The 24,303-nt window shown below is 33.2% G+C and overlaps 2 protein-coding genes across 2 annotated transcripts in view; both read right to left on the minus strand.

The window, feature by feature from the left end:
• Positions 1-24,303, minus strand: part of LOC136025375 (uncharacterized) — a 145,138-nt gene that overhangs the window by 17,808 nt on the left and 103,027 nt on the right. The gene's annotated exons all lie outside the window — the stretch shown is intronic.
• Positions 1,911-10,935, minus strand: LOC136024657 (latent-transforming growth factor beta-binding protein 4-like). Its single transcript, XM_065700082.1, has 5 exons — positions 10,814-10,935; positions 5,276-5,400; positions 4,198-4,502; positions 3,531-3,682; positions 1,911-2,025 (listed from the first exon to the last, which is right to left on the minus strand). Exons 3-5 carry the CDS (start codon positions 4,461-4,463, stop codon positions 1,967-1,969), a joined length of 477 nt encoding a protein of 158 aa, XP_065556154.1. The 5' UTR covers positions 4,464-4,502; positions 5,276-5,400; positions 10,814-10,935; the 3' UTR covers positions 1,911-1,966.

A 24,303-nucleotide genomic window follows, 5' to 3' on the forward strand; every position in this document is an offset into this window, starting at 1 on the left:
AGAGGGCTCATTCTAACGGAAATGAAACGTTCTAGTTCCCTTTTTAAGTGACCAAAAAACTTGAGGGCACCTAGGCCCCCTCCCAGGCTAATTATTTCCCGAAGTCTACGGATCGAAATTCTGAGATAGCCATTTTATTCAGCGTAGTCGAAAAACCTTATAACTATGTCTTTGGGGACGACTTACTCCCCCACAGTCCCTGTGGGAGGGACTACAAGTTACAAACTTTGACATGTCCTTAAATACATTAATGGTTATTGGGAAGTGTACAGGCGTTTTCAGGAGGATTTTTTGGTTGGGGAGGGGTTGAGAAGAAGGGAATATGCTGGGGGAGCTTTCCATCGAGGAATTTGTCATGGGGGAAGAAAATTTCCATGAAGGGAGCGCAGGATTTACTAGCATTACTTAAAAAAAAAAATGAAAAAGTAAATATGAAAAAGTTTTTTTTCAGCTGGAAGTAAGGAGCAGCATTAAAACTTAAAACGAACAGAAATTATTACCCATATGAGGGGCTCACCTCCTTCTAATACCTCGCTCTTTACGCTAATGTATTTTTTATAATGTCAACTATTTATTCTACGGCTTTTGTAATTCAGGGGTCATTCTTAATGAATTGGGACAAAATTATATCTTTCACTAATGAAAAGATTCGTAGAAAATTGAAAGCTCTAGTTGACTTTTTAATTAACCAAAAAATTGAAGGGCAACTAGGGCTCCTCCCCCACTCTTTTTTTTCAAAATCATTCGATCAAAATTATGAGAAAGCCATTTAGCCAAAAAAAGTATATGCAAATTTCGTTTTAATTATTCCCCTGCGGACAGCCAAAATCAAAACATGCATTGATTCAAAAACGTTCAGAAATTCAATAAAGGTTGAATGAATGAATGAATGAAAATAAAGGTTGAATGATATGAAATATAAGGTTGAATGAATGAAAAGAAAAAGATCGATTCTACTGTTAAATAAAAAAAAATTCAACTGAAAGTAAGGAGCGACATTAAAACTTAAAACGAGCAGAAATTGCTTCGTATATGAAAGGGGCTGCTTCCTCATCAACGCCCCTCTCTTTACGCTAAAGTTTTTTACTGTTTTAAAAAGAAGAGTTGAGAGAAAGAGTCAAACTTTAGCGTAAAGAGCGGGGCGTTGATGAGGAAGCAGCCCCTTTCATATACGAAGTAATTTCTGTTCGTTTTTATGTCGTTCCTTACTTTCAGTTGAAAAAACTTGTTTTTTTTTTATTTAACAGTAGAATCGATCTTTTTCTTTTCATTCATTCAACCTTGAACTTTAATTAGGCGATGACTTCAAGAAGAAGAAAACTATTCAGTTAAGAAGATAATATCATTTGATATAAAAGAAAGAACTTCCGTTGTAATACTTGATTTCATATCTATCGCTTTTCCCTTCTTATCAAAAACGATGCCATGTGTGTGAAATTAGGAGTTGCCTTGTCATTTTTTGTTGTTAAAGAGTTCTTTCTTTTGGGAGTCTACGATTGTGGAAGTTTGATAAAGGTACTGCTCTACTTAGATTGGTTCACAATTACAAAAAAAAGTAGATATAGTTCCCGTGCATGAAAATTTAAACTAAAAGTACTGACAAAACAAGAAATATTTTAAATAGGTAAGTTTTTTACCTAGGTAAGTCATGCTACGTATTTTAAGCAGGTAAGGAAAACCAATATTTTGTTTTTGTGATAATTGACACTTACTTATGCATCCTTTGTAAACACCTTCAAAATCCGAGGAACAAGCGCATGTGTAATAGCCGTCTTCGTTAGAACAAGAAGCTTTTTCGTCCTGGAGACTACATTTATCAGTGGCCTCTGCGCATTCATCAAGATCTTGACAGATTCCATTGATATCCTTAAACCTGTAGTAAAGAATGCGTTGTCATGCAAAATAAAGTTGAAGAATAAGAATTAGGGTTCTATTTTTCGGTACTTGTGTGTTGTTCAGAACACGCTCAATATGTGAAGTTATTTTCTGCATTGGTGCAAGGTTCTATGGCTGTAGCCTTTATATCTGAAAACAAAAATGGATTTCAGAAGAAGTAATAAAATTCGAATGACAAAGAAAAGAAAAAATTCTTTATTTTCAATACTGAAAGGCTAAAACCTGACTAGTTTATCGTATAATATATTGTTTACGTTTAAATGAACATTATATTTCATTGCTATTTTTTTACTTTTACACTAAGAAAAATTAGTTGCATCGCAAAATTAACATTTGGGAATATCCATTGTTATTTGCTCAGTTTTTATTATTGAAAAATTCAATTTAAAGTTTAAAAAAGTTCAAACAATCCCGTCGGTAATAGAAGGCAGGTAAATAGTAAAATAAATAAATAGATTAGGAAAAAGACAAATCTTGAAATAATTCGAAAAAAGATAGTAGAATTGTATCAGTTAAAAAACATGACAATTACAGTCAATTCATGAAAAATACCAAGTATTTTTTTTAAACCATAATTTGTAAATGACTCTCTAAACCATTTTTGTTTAACCCATTTTTTAACCATTTTTTCTCTTAAAAATTTGGCTCAATTGTTTTAAACGTCTTTCTATAATTCCTCATTTTACAATTCTCCGAAGTGCAGTAAACCCTTTTCAACACTACTCCCCTTTGTTAACTTAACTTATGTTTGTTAAAAAAAATAAAACTTTTGAAATCGGGAAAGAAAAACAAACAATCTTCAGAATAAATCAATTGTTAGTAGTTATTTCATTCTGAAAAGACTAGAGTTTTGAATTGTCGCATAAAACTGGAGGTTATGACTTCCCCTGGAATCTAAATATATTATTTTCTTACCCAAAATAACAAATAGCCAAAAAATGTAAGAAAAAACCTAATTGTAAAGTAAAGAGTAAGACAAAATAAATATTTTAACAAAGACATATCTTGAAATAATTATAACAAACATAATGTATTTTTATCGGTTAAAATATGGGGCAATTAGAGTCAATATATAAAAGTGATAGGGATTTTTTTAAGAAGCATAATTTTTGGATGACCGTCTCTAAGCATTTTTACCAATCCTAGTAAATCCAAAAGTGGCTGGATATGCTCTATTTTCTTAAACTAATTCTAGTGTTAACCATTTCGATATCCACCGAACTCCAATAAACCCACTTCCAAAACCCCTTTGTTGATTTATGTTGAAAAAAAAGGTAAAACTTTTCCAATTTAAAAAAAATAGAAATGGGAGAAAAAGGGAACAATTTTGTATCTATTAACCTGAAAAAAGCCATATAAAAAAGTTGATTTTACTTCAAGTTAATATACAAAAAAAATTTATAAAGTTAAAATAAAATCATCAGAATAAGTTAATTTCTAGTATTATTTGTTCTGAGCACACTAAGTTTTTGATATATTTCATGAAACAAAAGATTAAAACCTCCACTAGGACCCAAAGATACTATATTTCTACCTAAAATAAGTAATTACCAAAAAAAACAAATATTATGATTTTGTTTTTTTCATTCTAAAAAAACCTTTTTCAATTTTTTTAGAGAAACAATAAGTCTTACCAATGCATCCACCAATGTATGGAAGAAAACCTAGAGGACAAATACACTCAAAATATCCAGGCTGATTGATGCAGGAGGCAGATTCTGTTCCACAGGCATTTGAGTCTTCACATTCATCAATGTCCAAACAAACTCCCTCTTTAGCAACAAATCTTGAATAAAAAAGAAAATCAATGTTAATTGAAAAATAAATACAACAAATTACAAAATGATATTTAGCTTGCTAGAATGGCTTTGATTTTAAGATTTAATAGTTTTACACACTTTTTAATATAAGATTGAATTTCAAATTTAACATTTCTACCTTAAAAACTAAACTAGCTGACATGGCAAGGTTTTTTTTTATTAAATATAAAACTATGGATTAAGCATAAGCTTGCCCTCAAGACGATATAGGAACTGAACATTATAGTTAAATATTTCTGGAAAACCTATGAAACTATTTCTGAGGAATCAAATTAATAACTCGGTTCCCTGGTATAAAGCATATCAATTCAATTTTCGTAAAAATGTATTTGTAGTGCTATACCAACGTTTAAATCCTTCTAAATCACAATAAAAGCTCAATTTAGGACTTTTTTTATTAGTTAATCAAACTAAACATTATATTTCTTAGGTTCAGGTAAGTATATAAGAAGATTTATACTACATTTAGAAGTTAACTTACCCCTTGCTGCAAGCACATTTCAAAACTGAGTCTGAACAGAAAGCAAATTCATCCCCTCCAGACTGACATTTGGAAGTATCACAAGGTGGGGAGACTAATTCGAAATTTAGGGTGCTCAAGTCAAACTGCAGAAGTTGTAATCCTGGTATGACTAAAACCTTTTGACCACCAAGGACTGATAATGCAATTTGAAGATTATCTTCAACAGAAAGTGATATGTCGCTTAGGATTCTCAGCTCCAGTTGCACACGTGAATTCAATTTCATAATAGATATTGAAAATTGTTCGTAACCAAAACTTCTTACCTGTAAATGGAACAAAGGGGTATGAACAAAAAGTCTCTAAATGAATTTACTTTTATTTTATTGCTAAGCAATTTAATCTCAATAAATAGTAGAGATTTTTTTTTCTTTTACAGTTTATTAGTGTTTCTGCTATTCATTGGCTGAAAGACTGTACAAGAAAATGAATATTAACAAAAATAAAGGGGAAATTTAATGATTTTTATTTTGTATTTATATTCATATTTTACTACTTTTTTTTCGTGATATAATATCCTTTCTTATATTTTTATGTTCTTTTACGTCTTTTGAAAATAAACTTTAGATCCTGTCTTATAGCCCCCTGATTTATCAAATCAAATCATTTTTAACTTGAACTTGCCTTCTTATTGACATCCGAGAGAAGACACGTATTAAGGTCAATATTTATATAAATCACGTGCTCTGATTTTCAAATTTCGTACTTTTCTGAAATTAGGTGCGTGTATTTGGCTTCTTTGTAAAGAGGAAAAATTAAAGACGCTTTAACGATTTTTTTGTGAATAAAAATGAGAGAAAAGAAAATGAAAAGAAAAGAGAGAGAAAGAGACTGAGGAGGGGGGGGGGGTGGAAAAAAAAAAGAGAGAGAGAGAGAGAGAGAGAGAGAGAGAGAGAGAGAGAGGAAGAAAGGGAAGGAGAGTGGAAAAAACAAGTTTTTTTTTAAGCAGGACTATTAAACGGTAGTTGTCTTCCTTCGGTTTTGGATAAACTTTTTTTGTTTTAATGAGTATAAAATTGACTTTTAAGCAAATACTTACAGCTAAATTTATTGCAGTAATTAGGGTAATTTATTTTGCAGATGTGGGGTTATCGTAGTCAGAGATCCATTGATTATTCAGTTGAATTGAAACTTTCTGCTCAACAAATCGAGATAGAGAAGGATCTAAGAAAAGAAACTAATGTAAATTATCGTTCGCAATTAACAAATAAAATAGAGGTCCTGCATACACACTCATAACTTATCTTTTTAATACATACTAGTCACAATCTTTTTTTATGAGAAATTTATGATCCTACGGTTATAATAGAGTTTTTCAAAACAGTGTGATCTAAAAGCAGTTAGAAGGAAAACAATAAAATCTACTTTCGTTATATATTTTCCATTTTATCTTCTATATTTATGTATTCTTATTAGCACAGTTATTACGCTATAATTATACTTTCTTAAGATACCTTGCACAACAAGGACTCACATATATACATACACAAACACAAAAATGCTGCCAGGGAGACACAAAAGTCGATTCCCCATTATTTGATAGCTGCTGCTGCCCCAACAGGAATCCCTAAAACCCATAAACTATGGTAATTTTCCCTTTTCATTGAGAGTGAATATTCTTACGGAACATTGTTATGAGGATGAGAAAGATTTTCTTTCTTTTACACTGCGTTGAGACTAGATGATTTTATTTCTTAGTATTTGGTTTAAATAATGGCATTTTTCGTTTAAAAGATATCAAAAACAATATAAAAATAGCATCCCTGATGTTCTGTTTGTGTATTTGTTTCTTTTTTTATCCTAAATGAGGGGACTTACTATGAAGCATTGAAAATTATCCCAAAATATTTTTGAAGTTGTTGAATGGGACGGTGTTAACGACAGTTTAGAAAATCGAGTGATCAGAGAGTTACTTTTAATACTGTATGAATGGAAAACAAATAAAATTGTAGATACGCTATTTAAAGGTTACAATTTTTCAAAGGAAGACAAAATACGGATGGAGAAAGTCAAATATTAGTTATTGATTGTTTGTAGTCTAAATTGTAATTCAAACTTTGATTTTACCTATTGTACGTTGTTTTACATTCCAAAGAATAGAATACTGTAAATTTCCCCGAAGCTGAATTAATTTCTTTGTCTTCGGCTATTCTTATCGTTTTCAATGTAACTATGACTATCGCGTGATTAGAGGTTTGAAACCTATATAACATAGCGTCAATCGAGAGTTTTCTTGTCGAAGAACATGAACAACCTTTTGATACAAGGCTAATAGCATTAATAGGATACAGATGACGTCCAAAAACTTTTCTAAGTTTTTGGTTTCTCCAATTTATATATTTGAAAATAATTTACACAATTCCAAATTAACACCAGACAAATACTGAATTATTGTTGAAACAAATGAGAGATGATGTTAATAAATATTTTCAAGTTATCAAATATGACTATAGTGCAAAAATTTCCTAATGATAACAATTAAAAGTTATTACCAAGTTTGCAACTTCCTTCGATCAAGGTTTGTGGGAAAGGACAGGTACATTGGAATACAAACTTCACTGGCTATCACTGTACAACTTTGTCCCGGTAGACAAGCATCATCAGTACAAAGGCTTGCATCGATTCGTACGACTAAAAAACCACGAATTAAAATACATTCGAATAACATCTATTGCAAGTTGAATTATATTGGTTATTATATTACGGGTTAAACAGACAAGAAATGTGTTACAACATTTTTACCGATTTACTACATTTTGATATAAAATATTTGCATCATATGCAATAAGAAGTACAAGAATGTAAGAGCATAAAAGACTGTGTATGTAAGAGTGTGCAAAAAAATGGTAAAGTATATGTTAGGTAAGGTAAAGGTAAAGGATACGGCATTAGACTTTACAGTCCCTACCGGCGGTGCTGATCTCCGTTTCTTGGCCCTTCAGCCAGGAAGTGCAATGGGTGGTTGGGGGCCAACCATCCTGTGCTTTGGCACACCCTTCCTGTTTTACTAAATGTTAGACTTAGACCTATATGTTAGACTAAAGAGTAATAACAGAAGTATTATGAGAACGACTATTAAAAAAGATTATAATATAGTTAGATGAATTTATTGCCCATCATAACTGTAAGATACAAAGCTGATGGAGTCACGAAGAAAGAAAAGGAAAAGAAACAAAAAAAAAATTACATATACAAACATTACCAAAACAAAGAAGAACTGACAAGAGAAAAATACAATTAAGAACAGTTAAATGTGAGAACTAACACATGATCAAGGAAAAAAAATTTCATAGGTGCTTTCACAACTAATCTACCTCCAATACCTCTTATTTCTTTTTTGCTTCGCGGACACTGGACTAAAAATTCCGTACTGCCAGAATAGGGAGCTATTGTTAGTCCAGAGAGGCAGTCGTTGCAAATAGTTTGCATTCTTGTAGTAATACTTCAGTATATCCTTAATGTTTAAGAAGAGACCCAAATGATGCAAGGGTGAGCAGATACAGAGGTAAAACTGCATTATTAATGCTAGCTAAGATACGGCAGTTAAATTTGAACTTTAATACAACTAGTAATCAATGTGCGTTCATAGATTTTCTGGCAAGACTGTATTTAAGAAATTGACATGAGACGTGAAGAATTGACCCCATTTGGAAACCAAGATTTGAGCGCTGATTTGAACGCAATGATTGAGCGGTGATTAATGAAGTATTACTTTGATTAAATTGATAGCCAGTACTTTAATACTTCCTATCAAAAAAATCAAAAATTTTGCTCAGAGAATAAGCAGCCATCAATTGAAGTAGTTGACATTGATCCATCTTACCTTTTTCAGAAATCAAGCTAGCAGTCTTTATTGAAACGTCTATTCCTGGGACGATCAACTCTAGAATCGAATCTAATACAGAAAAATCACTAAGTGTCAAGGAAACTTTTGCTTCAAAACCGACACTATTGCTTCGAATAAAGGAGATCACCTGACATACACTGACATCTAGGTCAGTTACACTGGATATAAGCTGATCCTTCAAAATTGTGGTTGAACTGAAAAAACAAATTTGCATCAATCCCTTTTTATTAGTCATGTTAAATATTCTCACAAAAACACTTTAATTCGATGGCATGCTTGATTTAAGGCCGTTTGTCAAAAGGGGATATATTAAAATCGGCTAAACGTGTTAAATTGGAACTTTCAGGAAAAAGAGAGGGGCATGTTTATTTGACCAATTTGTGATATGTGCACGCTACTAATCCTACTAACATCATTACTACTAGTACCGCTACTACCACTACTACTACTATTGCTACTAGTACTACTATTATTAACACTCTTACTACTATTACTACTACAATTACTACTGCTAAAACTAGGGTGGCTACCATATCCTCAATAAATTGCTCTTTTAGCTCCAGCAGAAAATTCACTCTACCACTCGAAAAATGTATGCGGGCCTACCAAAAAATACTATACGTAAAATTGGGCAAATTTTACAATTTATTGAGCTTTCTCCAGTAGTTGTTGGGGTTCGTGTTATCTCCAAACGCATATTTTTTCTTCATTTCAACTATTTTGATGAAAATCTCTGTTTCGACACCCATCCGTGATCTGTCGTCTGGCAAAAAATATATATATTCCACATTTTTTTTTAAAATAAGAGCTTGAAAGCAATACAGTGGGGTTATCTGATACGCTGAATGAGATGACGTGATTTTCATTAATATTCTATAGCTTTTGAATATGACTAGTACTATTAACACTATTACTACTACTATTACTACTGCTAATACTAGGGTGGTTACCCAATCCTCAATAAATTGCTATTTTAGCTCCAGCAAAAGATTCACTCTCCCACCCGGAACATTCAAGCGTGACTACCAAAAAAATACTATGCGAAAATTGGACAACTTTTACAATTTATTGAGCTTTCTCCAGCAGTTGAGGGGGTTCGTGTTATCTCCAAACGCATATTTTTTCGGCCTTTAAACTATTTTGATTAAAATGTCTATTTCGACACGCATCCGTGACCTGTCGTCTGGCAAAAGATACTTATTCCACATTTTTTTTAAGATAATAGTTTGAAATCTCTACAGTGGGTTTGTCTGATACGCTGAATCAGATGATGTGATTTTCATTAAGATTCTTTAGCTTTTGAATCATGATTCTATTACTTTTATTTAATTTCCCACTCTTTTCGAAAATGAGGCATATTTTCTCAGGCTCGTGACTCATGATATGTCAATATTAAATTTATAGATTTTCAATTAACATAATAAGCGAATTCTTTTATTATGTCTATTGGTGTCAAAATCTCGTTTTTTCGAATTTCGGTTACTGTTGAGCCGGGATGCTCCTAACTCATAATTCGAATGGCATGCTGAATGGATATTTGAACATATCCAATTCACTACATGCCTTCACAATTGTCAAAAGGGTGTATCAGCTATAATACAAAAAAGATCGAGGGTATTACTTTGAAACATTAAGGGAACGTAAAAAAAGGGTTAATCAATATTTGCCTATAATCAAGCTAGTATAAGATGTCGGTTATATTTGATGAGCCTACCAGATACCTAAAGACTATGCAGATTTTAATTTTAAAATATAAATTATATAATAATATAAATAATATGGTAATTTTCCCTTTTCATTGAGAGTGAATATTCTTACGGAACATTGTTATGAGGATGAGAAAGATTTTCTTTCTTTTACATTGCGTTGAGACTAGATGATTTTATTTCTTAGTATTTGGTTTAAATAATGGCATTTTTCGTTTAAAAGATATCAAAAACAATATAAAAATAGCATCCCTGATGTTCTGTATCTGTATTTGTTTCTTTTTTTATCCTAAATGGATAAAAAAAGATAAAAATGATAAATGGATAAATGGATAAAAGGGGACTTACTGTGAAGCACTGAAAATTATCCCAAAATATTTTTGAAGTTGTTGAATGGGACGGTGTTAACGACAGTTTAGAAAATCGAGTGATCAGAGAGTTACTTTTAATACTGTATGAATGGAAAACAAATAAAATTGTAGATACACTATTTAAAGGTTACAATTTTTCAAAGGAAGACAAAATACGGATGGAGAAAGTCAAATATTAGTTATTGATTGTTTGTAGTCTAAATTGTAATTCAAACTTTGATTTTACCTATTGTACGTTGTTTTACATCCCAAAGAATAGAATACTGTAAATTTCCCCGAAGCTGAATTAATTTCTTTGTCTTCGGCTATTCTTATCGTTTTCAATGTAGCTATGACTATCGCGTGATTAGAGGTTTGAAACCTATATAACATAGCGTCAATCGAGAGTTTTCTTGTCGAAGAACATGAACAACCTTTTGATACAAAACTAAAAGCATTAATAGGATACAGATGACATCCAAAAACTTTTCTAAGTTTTTGGTTTCTCCAATTTATATATTTGAAAATAATTTACACAATTCCAAATTAACACCAGACAAATACTGAATTATTGTTGAAACAAATGAGAGATGATGTTAATAAATATTTTCAAGTTATCAATTATGACTATAGTGCAAAAAATTTCCTAATGATAACAATTTTAAAGTAATTACCTAGTTTGCAACTTCCTTCGATCAAGGTTTGTGGGAAAGGACAGGTACATTGGAATCCAACTTCACTGGCAATCACTGTACAACTTTGTCCCGGTAGACAAGCATCATCAGTACAAAGGCTTGCATCGATTTGTACGACTAAAAAACAACGAATTAAAATACTTTCGAATAACATCTATTGGAAGTTGAATTATATTGGTTATTATATTACGGGTTAAACAGACAAGAAATGTGTTACAACAGTTTTACCGATTTACTACATTTTGATATAAAATATTTGCATCATATGCAATAAGAAGTACAAGAATGTAAGAGCATAAAAGACTGTGTATGTAAGAGTGTGCAAAAAAAAATGGTAAAGTATATGTTAGGTAAGGTAAAGGTAAAGGATACGGCATTAGACTTTACAGTCCCTACCGGCGGTGCTGATCTCCGTTTCTTGGCCCTTCAGCCAGGAAGTGCAATGGGGGGTTGGGGGCCAACCATCCTGTGCTTTGGCACACCCTTCCTGTTTTACTAAATGTTAGACTATATGTTAGACTTAGACCTATATGTTAGACTAAAGAGTAATAACAGAAGTATTATGAGAACGACTAAGATTATAATATAGTTAGATGAATTTATTGCCCATCATAACTGTAAGATACAAAGCTGATGGAGTCACGAAGAAAGAAAAGGAAAAGAAACAAAAAAAAATTACATATACAAACATTACCAAAACAAAGAAGAACTGACAAGAGAAAAATACAATTAAGAACAGTTAAATGTGAGAACTAACACATGATCAAGGAAAAAAAAAAATTTCATAGGCGCTTTCACAATTAATCTACCTTTCCTAATTCCTGTACGAGGAGTACAGGAATTATTAAATTACATCCACCATGTATTGTAGAAAAACGTACAGAAATGATATGAAAAAAACTTCGTTTCTTAAAGAGTTAAAGAGGCTGCGTCCCAAAGTCGAACCTTAAAACGTACAGGAATTAGGAGAGGCAGTAGGGGGGCTGCCGCCCCCCAAACCCCCTGATTTTAAAGACTCTTTTGTACAGGTTTTTTGTTGACCCCCCGCTCTTGGCTTCTGAAAGGCCCTCTTTTAATTAATGAAAAATTGAAATGAATGAATAATGGAATAACTTCGAAAAATGTTAAACACAAGAGGACAGGAGAACCATTGCACCGAATCTAGTAATTAGTAACAATGAAGTCCCCCCACAATAAAAAACCTGTACAAAAGTCTTTAAAATGGGGGGGTTTGGGGGGTGGCAGCCCCAACTGCCTCTCCTAATTCCTGTACGTTTTAAGGTTCGTTTTTGGGACGCAGCCTCTTTAACTCTTTAAGAAAACGAAGTTTTTTTCATATTATTGTTACTAGATCCATTTGGAAGCAAACTGTATTTCTTGTAACAAAGGGGAAAGCCTTAGGACTTTATGGGTGTGAAAGTCTCCGATTTTTAAGGAAAATACCTCCCCAGCCACCAGTAAATCCTCTAAATTTAAGAAATAAAGATTAAAAGTATATTTTTAAGGTCCATGAAAATACTGGGCGAGCAGAGCAAATATTTTGCAACCCACCCCCCTGTACTTTATTTCCATTAAATTAAAATTACACATTGATTATTTGAAATTTTGTAGCACTAAAATTTGTAGGCTCAGTGCTAGTGCTGCCCTCTTTAAAATCATTTCGAAAAAAAACAGACTGGAAGAAGAGATATAGAAAAGACGAATTTCTCTACTGGGATAGTCATAATGGGATCGTCATTTGTGTCCCGGTGCTTTGTTGATGGTGATTGCTAATCGAACATTCCTTGTGTCCCGGTCGCTTTCTCTTTGAGTGTCCCGGTCGTCATTTATATTCCCTATGTCCCGGTCGTCATTTGTGTCCCGATGTCCCGGTGTGTAATTTCGTCAATCAACAAACATGACGTCAGTCGACACAGAAACATGACGTCACTTGACAGACAACTTATTTTTATATATATAGATAGATAGATAGATAGATATAGATGTGTCGCGGTGTCCCGGTCGTCATTTGTGTTCCGGTGTCCTGGTCTGTAATTTCTCTTTGAGTGTCCTGGTCGTCATTTATATTCCCTTTGTCCCGGTCGTCATTTGTGTCCCGGTGCTTTGTTGATGGTGATTGCTAATCGAACATTCCTTGTGTCCCGGTCGCTTTCTCTTTGAGTGTCCCGGTCGTCATTTATATTTCCTATGTCCCGGTCGTCATTTGTGTCCCGATGTCCCGGTGTGTAATTTCGTCAATCAACAAACATGACGTCAGTCAACACACAAACATGATGTCACCTGACGGACCCACAGACAGACAACTTATTTTTATATATATAGATTTATATTTTTGTGCTACATTACTGATATTTTGTGATAACGATTTATTCAAAAGATAAAAAGATCATATAGCAAGGGCTTTGGGATTACCACAGCGCCTCAGAATCTTGGGGCCAGGGTTTTAAGTTATATCCCAGGAGCATATAAGCTTTTTATGGAAGGTGCGGTCGTTAGCACTTTAGAGGAAGCTCATTGATTGGAAATATATAGTTTTAGTTCTTTTTAATAGTCAAAATCGGTGTAGGACATCTTGCCCCCCTTCCCTGACAACCTGTTTTCCCAAAACTTATCTAATCAAAATTGTGAGATGGCCATTTTGTTCACAATAGTTAAAAGAGCACATAACAATGGCTTCAAGGTGGATACAGTCCTCCAGAGCCAAGGTGAAAGTTATAAGTTATTCCCCGGCAATACAGGCTCCTATGGAAATAATGGCTGCATAAACTTTGAATTGGAAGGGGGTCATTTGATTAGAAGTTGGAAGAGCTAATGCCCTTTTCACAGAGAGGGAAATTATTCTGTATATGAAAGGGGCTGTCCCCTCCTCAACGCCCCACTCTTTACGCTAAAGTTTGACTCTGTCAAACTTTCTAGTTCTCATTTCACAGTTCTACTTTTCAAAACAATAAGAACTTTAGCGTAAAGAGCGGAGCGTTGAGGAGGGGACAGCCCCTTTCATATACGAAATAATTTCTGTTCATTTTAAGTTCTAATGTCGCTATCTATTTTCAGTTAAAAAAAAAACTTGGTTTTTAAAATTTAATCTCACAAATAGAATGAGATTATTCTTCACATGAAGTTGTGTTTCAGGGAAATGGCTACTGTTTATACAATTTCATTATAGATTGTTGTCACAGAAGGTTCAAAAGAATCGGATAAAGTAAACACCGTATTCACATTCTATTTACATACCTGAATAAATTATATAATCTTTACCGGGGTTCTTGGCGTTTATTACCCCGGTGATTACCCCCCCCCCTGGAAAAAATCCCCCGCGGAAAATACCCTTCCTTAGAAAATACCCTCATGGAAAATACCCTTCCCCTGTGGAAAATAAGGTTTCCGAATTTGAGACTTTTATTTGAGTTGTTTTAGTTTCGTTCAAAAATGCTAGGGTACGGGAAAAAGAGAAAATTTACACACTAGAAGTATTTTAAAAATTTAGCAAAAAAACTGCAAATCCATTTGTGTTGATTTTTTTTTAATTTTTAAGAATTAACGACGCTTCTTGACTACTAAGGTCCTTGCGTCGGCCCTGCAGAGCATTACTGCAGCGTGATTCGATCTCTGGGTCCCGTATTACCAAGCTAAGGTCAAATCCACTGCGCCACCACAGGACTCCATTTGTGTTGAAAAGACTTCCATATGAACTTTTGCAATTTTTGGCAGTAGCGGGTGTCAAATGAAACATAATTGAAAAAAAAATATAGGCCAACAATCATCAAAAGTAAGCTAAAAAATATGGCACCAAAAAGTTTAAAAAGGCTTTGCTATTCTTGCAAAGGATAGTTGGCTCTGGGAACCATTAAATTCTTATTCTTTATGTTTTTAGGAATGAAAGCGTTGTCAAATTCTGCGATTTTTTTTCCTATCTTCCAAGTGTAAAACTACTATAAATCACAAATAATAAATAAATAAAACCCAAAACTAACCAAAATTACGATAGAGTCTAGTCAAACTCAAAACAAGCAAAAATTAAAAGGAGTATGGCTGACAACAGCCAAGTCTTCTTCAGACCAGAGCACAATTTGCACTTTACTTTAAAAACAAAAACAAATAACCGTGTATTGTCAGTTTCTTACACATATTCTGATATTCATTTTTTATAGTCTTAGTTCTTCTTTAATTGTTAAAGTCAAAAAGTTAAAACATTTAAAATGTATATTCTTTTCAGAAAAGTGCAAGTTATGTTCTGGTCTTGAGAAGTGCGTGGGTTGTCAGCCCTACTCATTTTAATTGTTGCTCGTTTTGAGTTTGAATCGGTTATATATTGTAATTTCTGATCGTTTTGAGTTTAGTTCATTTGTTGATGGTGATTTGTCGTAGTTTTACGCTTGGAAAATTATTTGGATTTATTTCTATCCATTTTGGGCTTAACGAGGCAGTTAAATATTCTTTGACAAACGTGTGTCATGGAAAAAGTTTTTTAAATTCATTTCCGTCCATTTTTGTTGACATAGTCTTTTAAGTTTTTTAAATTCATTTCCGTCCATTTTTGTTGACATAGTCTTTTTCATATATAAAAAAAAAACATTTCTAATATGCTCCATACTTTTTACTTTGAAATTTTTTTGGCTTTATTTCTGCTCATTTTTAGTTCAATAAGGCTCTTTATTTTTTTATTAAAAAACTCATGTTTTCCATTAATGAATATTGTCTGTAAGCGATTAAATAAAAAAAACAAGTTAATAAACCTTAAAACGAACTGAAATTATTACATATATGAAAGGGGTTGCCTCCTCAAGACCTCGCTCTTTACATTAAGTTTTTTTTTTTATAGAATTTCAAAACAAAGTTTATTTTCCTAGTTACACGGCCATTGTGTTTCAGGAATTGTTCTTAAAGAATTAGGACAAAAAGTCAAAACTTTAGCGTAAAGATCAAGGTCTTGTAGAAAGGGCAACTCCTTTCATATACGTAATAATTTCTGTTCAATTTAAGTTTTGATGTTGCTAAGTTTGATTTTAATTTCTGGTCGTTTTTGAATAAAACCGGGAAATCCGGTGAAAAATGAAAAATGAAAGGTGTTTTGGTTGAAACGTGTTTATGAAAAATTCCGGTACTTGTGTGTTTTACGCGCACTCACTCAAGTGTACGATGTGTAAAAATCGAGAACAAACCGGTTTTTTTATTACTTAGAAACAAATTTGGGCTATATATTTATTTACACATTAGGGGGGGGGGGGATTATCGCGGGTCTGTATGAAAAATGTGTTAGGTACAATTATTCTCCATATTATAAAGTAAGAATTGTTTTCTGACTTCAAACTGTCGAAATACTTTATTCCCCCCCCGCCTGTCGTGTGCAAATATATAGCCTAAATTATATATTTTCATCTATTCTGTTACTTGTGTTTGTCTTGTCTCGTGCTAAGCTGGAAAAAGCCAACGGAGAAACCGATTTGTTTTCGAGTTTTACACAAGCGTAAACTTGAGTGAGTGGCGTATAATACACAATTACCAAAATTCCTTCCCCTACGGAAAGAAAACTCAAATAAAATTTTCAAATTTTAAAAGCCTTATTTTCCACTGGGGGTGTATTTTCTGCAGGGGGTTGTTTTCCACGGGGATTATTTTCTGCAGGGGAGGTACTTTACGCAGGGGTATGTTCCACGGTTTTTTTTTCCAGTGAATATTTTCTGGGGGTGGGTACTCACCGGGGAGGGGATAACGCCAACCACCCTTTACCAGTTTCAAAGCAATAAGGTTATCACCATTTAGAAAAATAGATGCGTTGAGGACACTCAGTTGAGAAACATACATAAACATAAACATACAGTTTAAACATACAGTTTAAACATACAGTTTAAACAGTAGGCCTAGAGGATTGATATAAAAGCAATGGCACTTTTCAAAATAACTGATTGACATAAAATAGTGATACTGTGCTAGGATACTTTTTTGTCCTTTTAAAAGCACGAAAAATATAAATGCATGTGCTTTAAAAGCACGGAAAATATTAATTGGCCAAGTTGCGAGTACCATGCTATTCTATTGGAATATTTCTTTGTAGTTTTTGTGGGGATAATCCAATTTTGTTAAAAAAAATTATTGACAGCATTTTTTCTTGGATGTTACCCTTATGGGCACAATTCTTGTGGCTACAAAAGTGTTTGAATATAATTTAGGAAAGTATAGGCAAGAAGACAGCAAGGCAAAACTCCTTTGAATATCAGCATTCTTATGAGCCTACCATATGATTTCTTTTTAGATAATTTGCATAGTTTGAGCTTTTTTTACTTCTTTATTAATCAAGGGCAGCCAATTTTGGTCCCTAAATTTTGAAAAGCATATTGCACACGTTGCTGTATGAATGATACATAATTTGATTAACTATTGAGCCACATGTGACTAATATAATTTTTAATTCTCCACATTCCGGTTGTAACAAAAAATTCATACTCAATACTTTCACTTATAAATGTAAAAAATTTAATAAAGAAAATATTTTTTTTTACCTTTGGAACTATTTGGGTTTGTCATTATACAAGGCAATTCACTATTATAATGGAGCTTGTACAGACATGCCATCTTTGATACACAAAAAAAAACGAACAATTCAGACGGTTACAATACATGGAAAGAGGATACTTTAAATTGATCATTCTTTCCTTGTCTTGCATTTTCAGCAATATTAAAACTTAAAATAAGTAGAAATTATTTTGCACATTAGGAGGACTGCCCTCTTCCTCAATTCTCCTATTTAAGCTTAAGATTTACTTTTTGTCACGATCCTTTAAGAGAGACTGGTCAAATAAAAGGACTGTTAAATTTTAATGAGATACACGTTTAGAGAACATGAAGATTTTAGCATAAAGACCAAGGGTTGCGGAATGGGAAAGACTCCCTCATTTTGGTAGTTTTAGCCAGCTGCCAAGTCCCCCTCACTTACTTTGAAACGAGTATTATCTACTTAGTTAACAGGGGTATCACGAAGATCCTATCTCCGCTCATATTGCCTGGTTTTGCTAAAATTACCATTTTCTATGCCAGAAAAAAAAGTACTGAGAAGATGTTCTTTTTCTCTCTACATAAATATCCAAAGTTTATGCAAAAAGAACATCTTCATAAAAACAAGCATATTATAAAAACTAACTTCAAAAAAACTTAAAACTAAGCTTAAGGAAATAAGTAGTTTTGATACTTAAAAAACGATAATCTTCCAAACTGTAATCCTGTAAATTTTCTTGAAGCTAAAGAGAATATATTTTTTCTTATAAGCATGTCAGCGCAGAAAATTCTTATAAAACCTATGGGATACTCCAGAAGGATTTTGGAACCGTGTATTTCCTAGCTCTCTCATAGCTGTCTTCTCTACTATATTCTACTCTACTATACGCAAAATATTTGCTCTGCTCGCCCAGTATTTTCATGGACCTTAAAAATATACTTTTAATCTTTATTTCTTAAATTTAGAGGATTTACTGGTGGCGCTGGAGGTAATTTCCTTAAAAATCAAAGACATTCACACCCAAAAAGTCGAAATGAAGTCCTGAGGCTTTCCCCTTTGTTACAAGAAATACAGTTTGCTTCCAAATGGATCTAGTAACAAAATATACTCATTTATTGCCGGATTCATTACTCATTTATTATCCCCAAATAATCAATAGATTATACACTAAAATCAAGGGCACATTTGAAAAAACAAGAGTCGATTCAAAAGCTCATCTTCTTTGACTAGTTTAGACTAGGACTTTAGATAAGGTAGCCATTATTAGGTAGAAAATTATTGGGGGCTTGACGTTTTCTTTCAAGAAAGAAAACAGCTTCAATCCAAGGAATAAATGTGTTTTGATTCTTCCTAAATTTTATTGTACCAAAACTCCCTTCAATACTCTAAAATTATGTCCAGGCATTTTATTTCTTTTCAGTTTTTTGATCAACAATCATTTGGTTACAAAACATTTGCTGTTAAAAAAAAAATCGCAATCCCAATTTTGCAAGTTTCGAGCATTAGTTTGAGTTTGTTGGCTCTGAAAAGAGCTATTTGGTAGTTTAAGATAAGAATACACATAAGCAAAAATTGAAACATCACTAAGAATAGGCTACATAAATTTACCATAAGCTAAAATTACCTTTTTCTTGGCCCGAAAAGAATTGTGAAAAATGCTCTTTTTCTCTAAATATCCAAAGTTAAGGAAAAACGAGCATTTTTTTTAAATGACAAACATATTATCAAAAACAAATCTACAAAGAATTTAAAAACTAGCTTAACGAATAAATAATTTTGATATCCAGAAAACAAGAATTTAAGCCACCGTGGCATAGAATCTCCAAAACTATGTAATTAATTCCTCTCCAAAATCCTTCGAAGTTAATCAATTTGCTTTTGAACTAAATACTTCTGTAGCTCCACTTCCAATGTTCGAACCTCGAATTGAACACGTCGAATTTCTGCATCCACTTCTTCCATTTCTCGTTTTAAGGTTGGTAAATCCACGTTTTCTCTTTCTTCAGTTCCCGGGTCTTCTCTCTGTTCAACTTTCGTCGTCACAATCTCTGTCATTTCCGTCTTTATCAATGTATCTGCGGGTACCTCCGTGTTTCCCTTCAAAGCCTCTCTTTTTTCTTTCATTTTCCTTTTATTAATTCGTTTTTGCACACGCAAAAATGTTTTCATTGTGTCACCTTTCTTGATGCTACCATGTTTGATGTGCTTTTTCTTCGAAAGCTTTGTCATTTTCCTTCTGAGAGCACTTTTCTGCAAGCTTGTGTCTCTTCTAGATGCTATAGAACTACTTTCCGAAACCTTTTTCCAATGATTTTTCTCCAACACATAACTTAGAAGACTTTTATCATTGTGTAGAATGCTCCCATATGAATTGCTGAAGTCATGATAATGGCCTTTACAAATCGAAGAGTCACAATAAAAAGACATTTCTAATTGAAAACTTTGATCGAAGTTAAAATTTATTATGTTGTTGCTTCATCTAAGTTTGATTTACAACTAGAAAGTTTTGATTAATTCATTTCGTTACATACATGCATGAAGCACGTGGCTCTCACATATTTCCACCAATCAATGCGAAGAACCAATAATTAGTGAATATAAGCTGAAACCAATAAATTATTAAATAAGTTTAATTATTAAATTAAATTTAATTATTAAATAAGAAACCAATAAATCAATAATAAGCTGAAACCAATAAATTAGTTCGGTTCAAACTGGCAATCGGGCTCAAATAAATACCAGTAGAATATTATTTTTTTGCGAACTGTACTTATTTACTACCTGCTTTGTGTACTTTCTTTTTCAAAATAAAATGTACCAGCATATCCATATTTGTTGAGGAATACCTAGTAGGCTAATTGTTAATTCGAATTATATTTTTGAGATTCAGTTTGCTTTTTTTTCTAAAACTGGAATTAATCAGATATTCGTAAATTAGAAAAAAATGGATTAGGGTGCCAAGGACACCATTTGCCCCCTTGACCATTGTAGGTCTACTGATAGGCTCCCTGAAAACCGCCACTTTCTGCTCATTCTTCTTTTTTCTCTTGTTGTAAAGGGTATTGTGGATTTATGAAGTTTTTGGGGCAGTACGTTGGTAGTACGTTGGTATGGGTAGCATCAATAGATGATTGGTCATTGATTTGTCACAAGACACTTGCAATCCTCCCCCCGCCAGATTATTCAGGGGTATAGTACTGTGATTAAGGAAGTGAAACAACAGTGTTAACAGAGCTTGTTCCAACATTGTAAGGCAAGCCAAAGTCTTTACTCTGTAGTTAAGATTGACTTTGTAAGGAGTCTGGTAAAGAAAGGGTGCTTAAATCATTTATAATTCTTCATATTTTTTCCTTTCAAAACGGGAACAAGGAGAATCAAATGAATCAGTTACATTTAGAAGATACAAAAATCCCTTATATATTATCTATATATATATATATATATATATATATATATATATATATATATATATATATATATATATATATATATATATATATTCTATGAGCTATCATGACAATTTTTTCCCCCAGAAAGTTAGGAGCAACATTAAAACTCTGAACTTAGAATTTCTAAACTAAGTCTGAACTAAGCGAAATTCCAAACTAAGTTTTTGAATAAGTTTCTGTTCGTTCTTAAATTATGCCGGGATATCCGGCTTCTCCTCGATGGAATTCTCAATGCAGAGTTCCTCCCACGTAATCTCCGTACCAGAAATACCCCACCCCCACCCTCCCCGGAAAATATGTGTATCCATCCCGTTAACCAATACTATGTATAAACTATAGGCAAAGTTCATAGCTCGCAGCCCTTCCCTAGATACTGTGAGGGGCTCTTAAAATTTTGATCGCATGATTTCGGGGAGAAATGTGAATAGGAGGGAGGCTAGGTGCTCTCCAATACTTTTGGTCACGTAAAAAGGGCACTAGAACTCTTGATTTATAATCAAATAACACTTCTCCTGATCCTCTGGGATCATTGTTTCGATACGGTTACCCCTGGGAAAAATAAACAAACAGACGGGTATATGTGATCCCTCGGAGAGTGTTGGGGCCAAGTCATCCTTAATGACGTAGTTACTAGATCTTTCGACAATGCTGAACAAAAGTGCTTATCCCAAAATTTTTATCAAATGACTTTGGGAGAATGAGAGGGAGGCTAGGTGTGTTCAAACATTTTTGGCCATGTAAAAAGGGCAATAGAACGTTTGGTTTATAATCATATTAAATATAAAAAAAACTAATTTTTTTAGCTGAAAGTAAGGAGCGACATTAAAACTTAAAACGAACAGAAATCCCTCGCTCTTTACGCTAAAGCTTTTAATTGTTTTAAAAAGTAGAATTGTTACAAAGAGTCAAACTTTAGCGTAAAGAGCGAGGGATTGCAGAGGGGACAACCCATTCTATATACGGAGTAATTTCTGTTTGTTTTAAGTTTTAATGTCGCTCCTTACTTTCAGCTAAAAAAATTATTTTTTTTTATATTTAATTTCTGAACGTTTTTGAATTAATGCATGTTTGGTTTTGGTTCTCCGCACATAAATTATTAAAATGAAATTTCTATATTAATTTTTTTTGCTAAATGGCTTTCTCTTAGTTTTGATCAGACGATTTTGAGAAATAAGGGGTGGAGAAGGATGCCTAGTTGCCCTCCAATTTTTCGGTTACTTAAAAAGGCAACTAGAACTTTTAATTTTTAACGAACTTTTTTATTAGTAAAAAATATACGTAACTTATAAATTAGCAACTTACGTAACAAACTTTCATAATCTTATAATTTTATTATGTATACAAGGGGGTTTGTATCCTCGTCAATACCTCGCTCTTTACACTAAATCTTAAGTTTTGTCCCAATTCCTTAAGAATCACCCCTGAATCAGAAAGGCCGTAGAATAAATAGTTGAAATTACTAAACATACTTTAGCATAAAGAGCGAGGTATTTATATCCTCCTAAATACCTCGCTCTTTATGCTAAAGTATTTATAGAACCCCTCATTTGCGTAATAATATCTGTTCGTTTTAAGTTTCAATGCTACTCCTTCCTTTCATTTGAAAAAACGTTTTCATGTTTATTTTTCATTTTTTTCTTATAGTAATGCTAGAAAATCATGCGCCCTTTTCCTTGAATTTTTCTTCTCCCATGACAGATTCCTCCAAGGAAAGATCCTCAAACATAGCCCCCTCCCCTCAAACCCACCCCCCAAACAAAATAAAATCCCCCTGAAAACAACTGTACACTTCCCAATAGCCATTACTATATGTAAACACTGGTCAAAGTTTGTAACTTGCAGACCCTCCCCTAGGGATTGTGGGGGAGTAAATCATCCCCAAATACATAGTTATTACGGTTTTCGACTATGGTGAACAAAATGGGTATCTCAAAATTTTGATCCGTTGGATTTTGGAAAAAAATGAGCGTGGGAGGGGGCCTAGATGCCCTCCAATTTTTTTGGTCACTTAAAAAGGGCATTAGAACTTTTCATTTCCGTTAGAATGAGTCCTCGTGCGACATTCTAGGACCACTTGGTCGATACGATGACCCCTGGAAAAAAAAAACAAAAAAAAAACAAACAAATAAACACGCACTTGTCTTCTGGCAAAAAATATAGAATTCCACATTTTTGTAGATAGGAGCTTAATACTTCTACAGTAGAGTTCTCTGATACGCTGAATCTGATGGTGTGATTTGACTTTTAGGGGGTGTTTCCCCCTATTTTCTTAAATAAGGCAAATTTTCTCAGGCTCTTAACTTTTGATAGGTAAGACTAAACTTGATAAAACTTATATATTTAAAATCAGCATTAAAATCCGATTCTTTTGATGTAGCTATTGATATCAAAATTCAATTTTTTAGAGTTTTGGTTACTATTGAGCCAGGTCGCTCCTTACAGTTCGTTACCACGAACTGTTTGATAAGCCTTCTCCCGATCCTCAGGGATCTTTGTTTTGATACGATTACCCATGGGAAAAATAAACGAATAAACGTGTATCTGTGATCATTCTTCTGGCAAAGAATCAAAAATTCCAAATTTGTGTTTATGGAAGCTTGAATCCTCTATCGTACGGTTTTCTTTTATGCTGAATCTGTTAGCATCAAAATCCTGTTCTTTTGGTGCGTCCAAAAGAACAGTATTGTTGTATTGTATTGTATTGTTGTATTGTATTGTTGATAACAATACACTTCAAAAAGAAGTGTATTGTTATTAAGACTGTATTTTCTTATAGTTTTGGTTACTATTGAGTCATACCGCTCCTTACCTACAGCTCGTTTCCACGAACTGTCTCAGAATACTTCATGTATCCTTCCCACAAGTAATAGGTATTATTTTCTTAGAGTATGGCCGATCTGGGCACAAAGCCATAAATAAATATTTGAATAGGGAAAAATTGTATTTATTAGACAGTGATAATTCACAAAAAATACTGGATATTTTGTGAATTGTCACTATCTAACAAAAGGATTTTTCCTACACTTTTATTTATCGCCATGGAATCACAGTGTTGTCTTCGAAATTACCTAGGTACAAGGCCGGATTTATGGTACAAAGCTTTATGCAGGATTTTTTTTTTTTTTTTGACTCTCTGTCTCGGCTTTTTCTACAATTAGCCATGACTTGACGCCCACAATTATTCCGTTTCAATTCAAAAATCAACGGACTCGGTCGAGGCCGAAGGCTAATTGTAGAAAAAGTCAAGACAGATAGTCCAATTGAGTGAGAAGCAAGTCTGGCATTAATTCCCCCTTATTAGGACTGTATAAAAAGGAGGTTAGTTCATTTGTTAATAGATATGTGCATCTTTTATCCGTCCATGCATTTGTGCTAGGGCAGTATAATCAAGGTAGATAGTCATAAATCTGATATAGTGATAGAACCTTTTAGTTTCCCAAGTGTTTGATTAATTTGGCTTGATTCATCGGTAAACGATGAAAGTATGCGGGTGCCTCTCTTATTTGACCAATACTCGGTTTATTTTT

This window comes from Artemia franciscana, chromosome 3 (genome assembly GCF_032884065.1).
Source record: "Artemia franciscana chromosome 3, ASM3288406v1, whole genome shotgun sequence".
Taxonomy (NCBI): domain Eukaryota; kingdom Metazoa; phylum Arthropoda; class Branchiopoda; order Anostraca; family Artemiidae; genus Artemia; species Artemia franciscana.

Coding starts and splice junctions, on each gene's coding strand:
- LOC136024657 (XM_065700082.1), bottom strand. CDS start 4,463: ATGAAATTGAATTCACGTGTGCAACTGGAGCTGAGAATCCTAAGCGAC. Junction 3,683..4,197: donor AAATGTGCTTGCAGCAAGGG/GTAAGTTAACTT, acceptor TTTTTATTCAAG/ATTTGTTGCTAAAGAGGGAG. Junction 2,026..3,530: donor ATACATTGGTGGATGCATTG/GTAAGACTTATT, acceptor TTTTGTTTTCAG/ATATAAAGGCTACAGCCATA.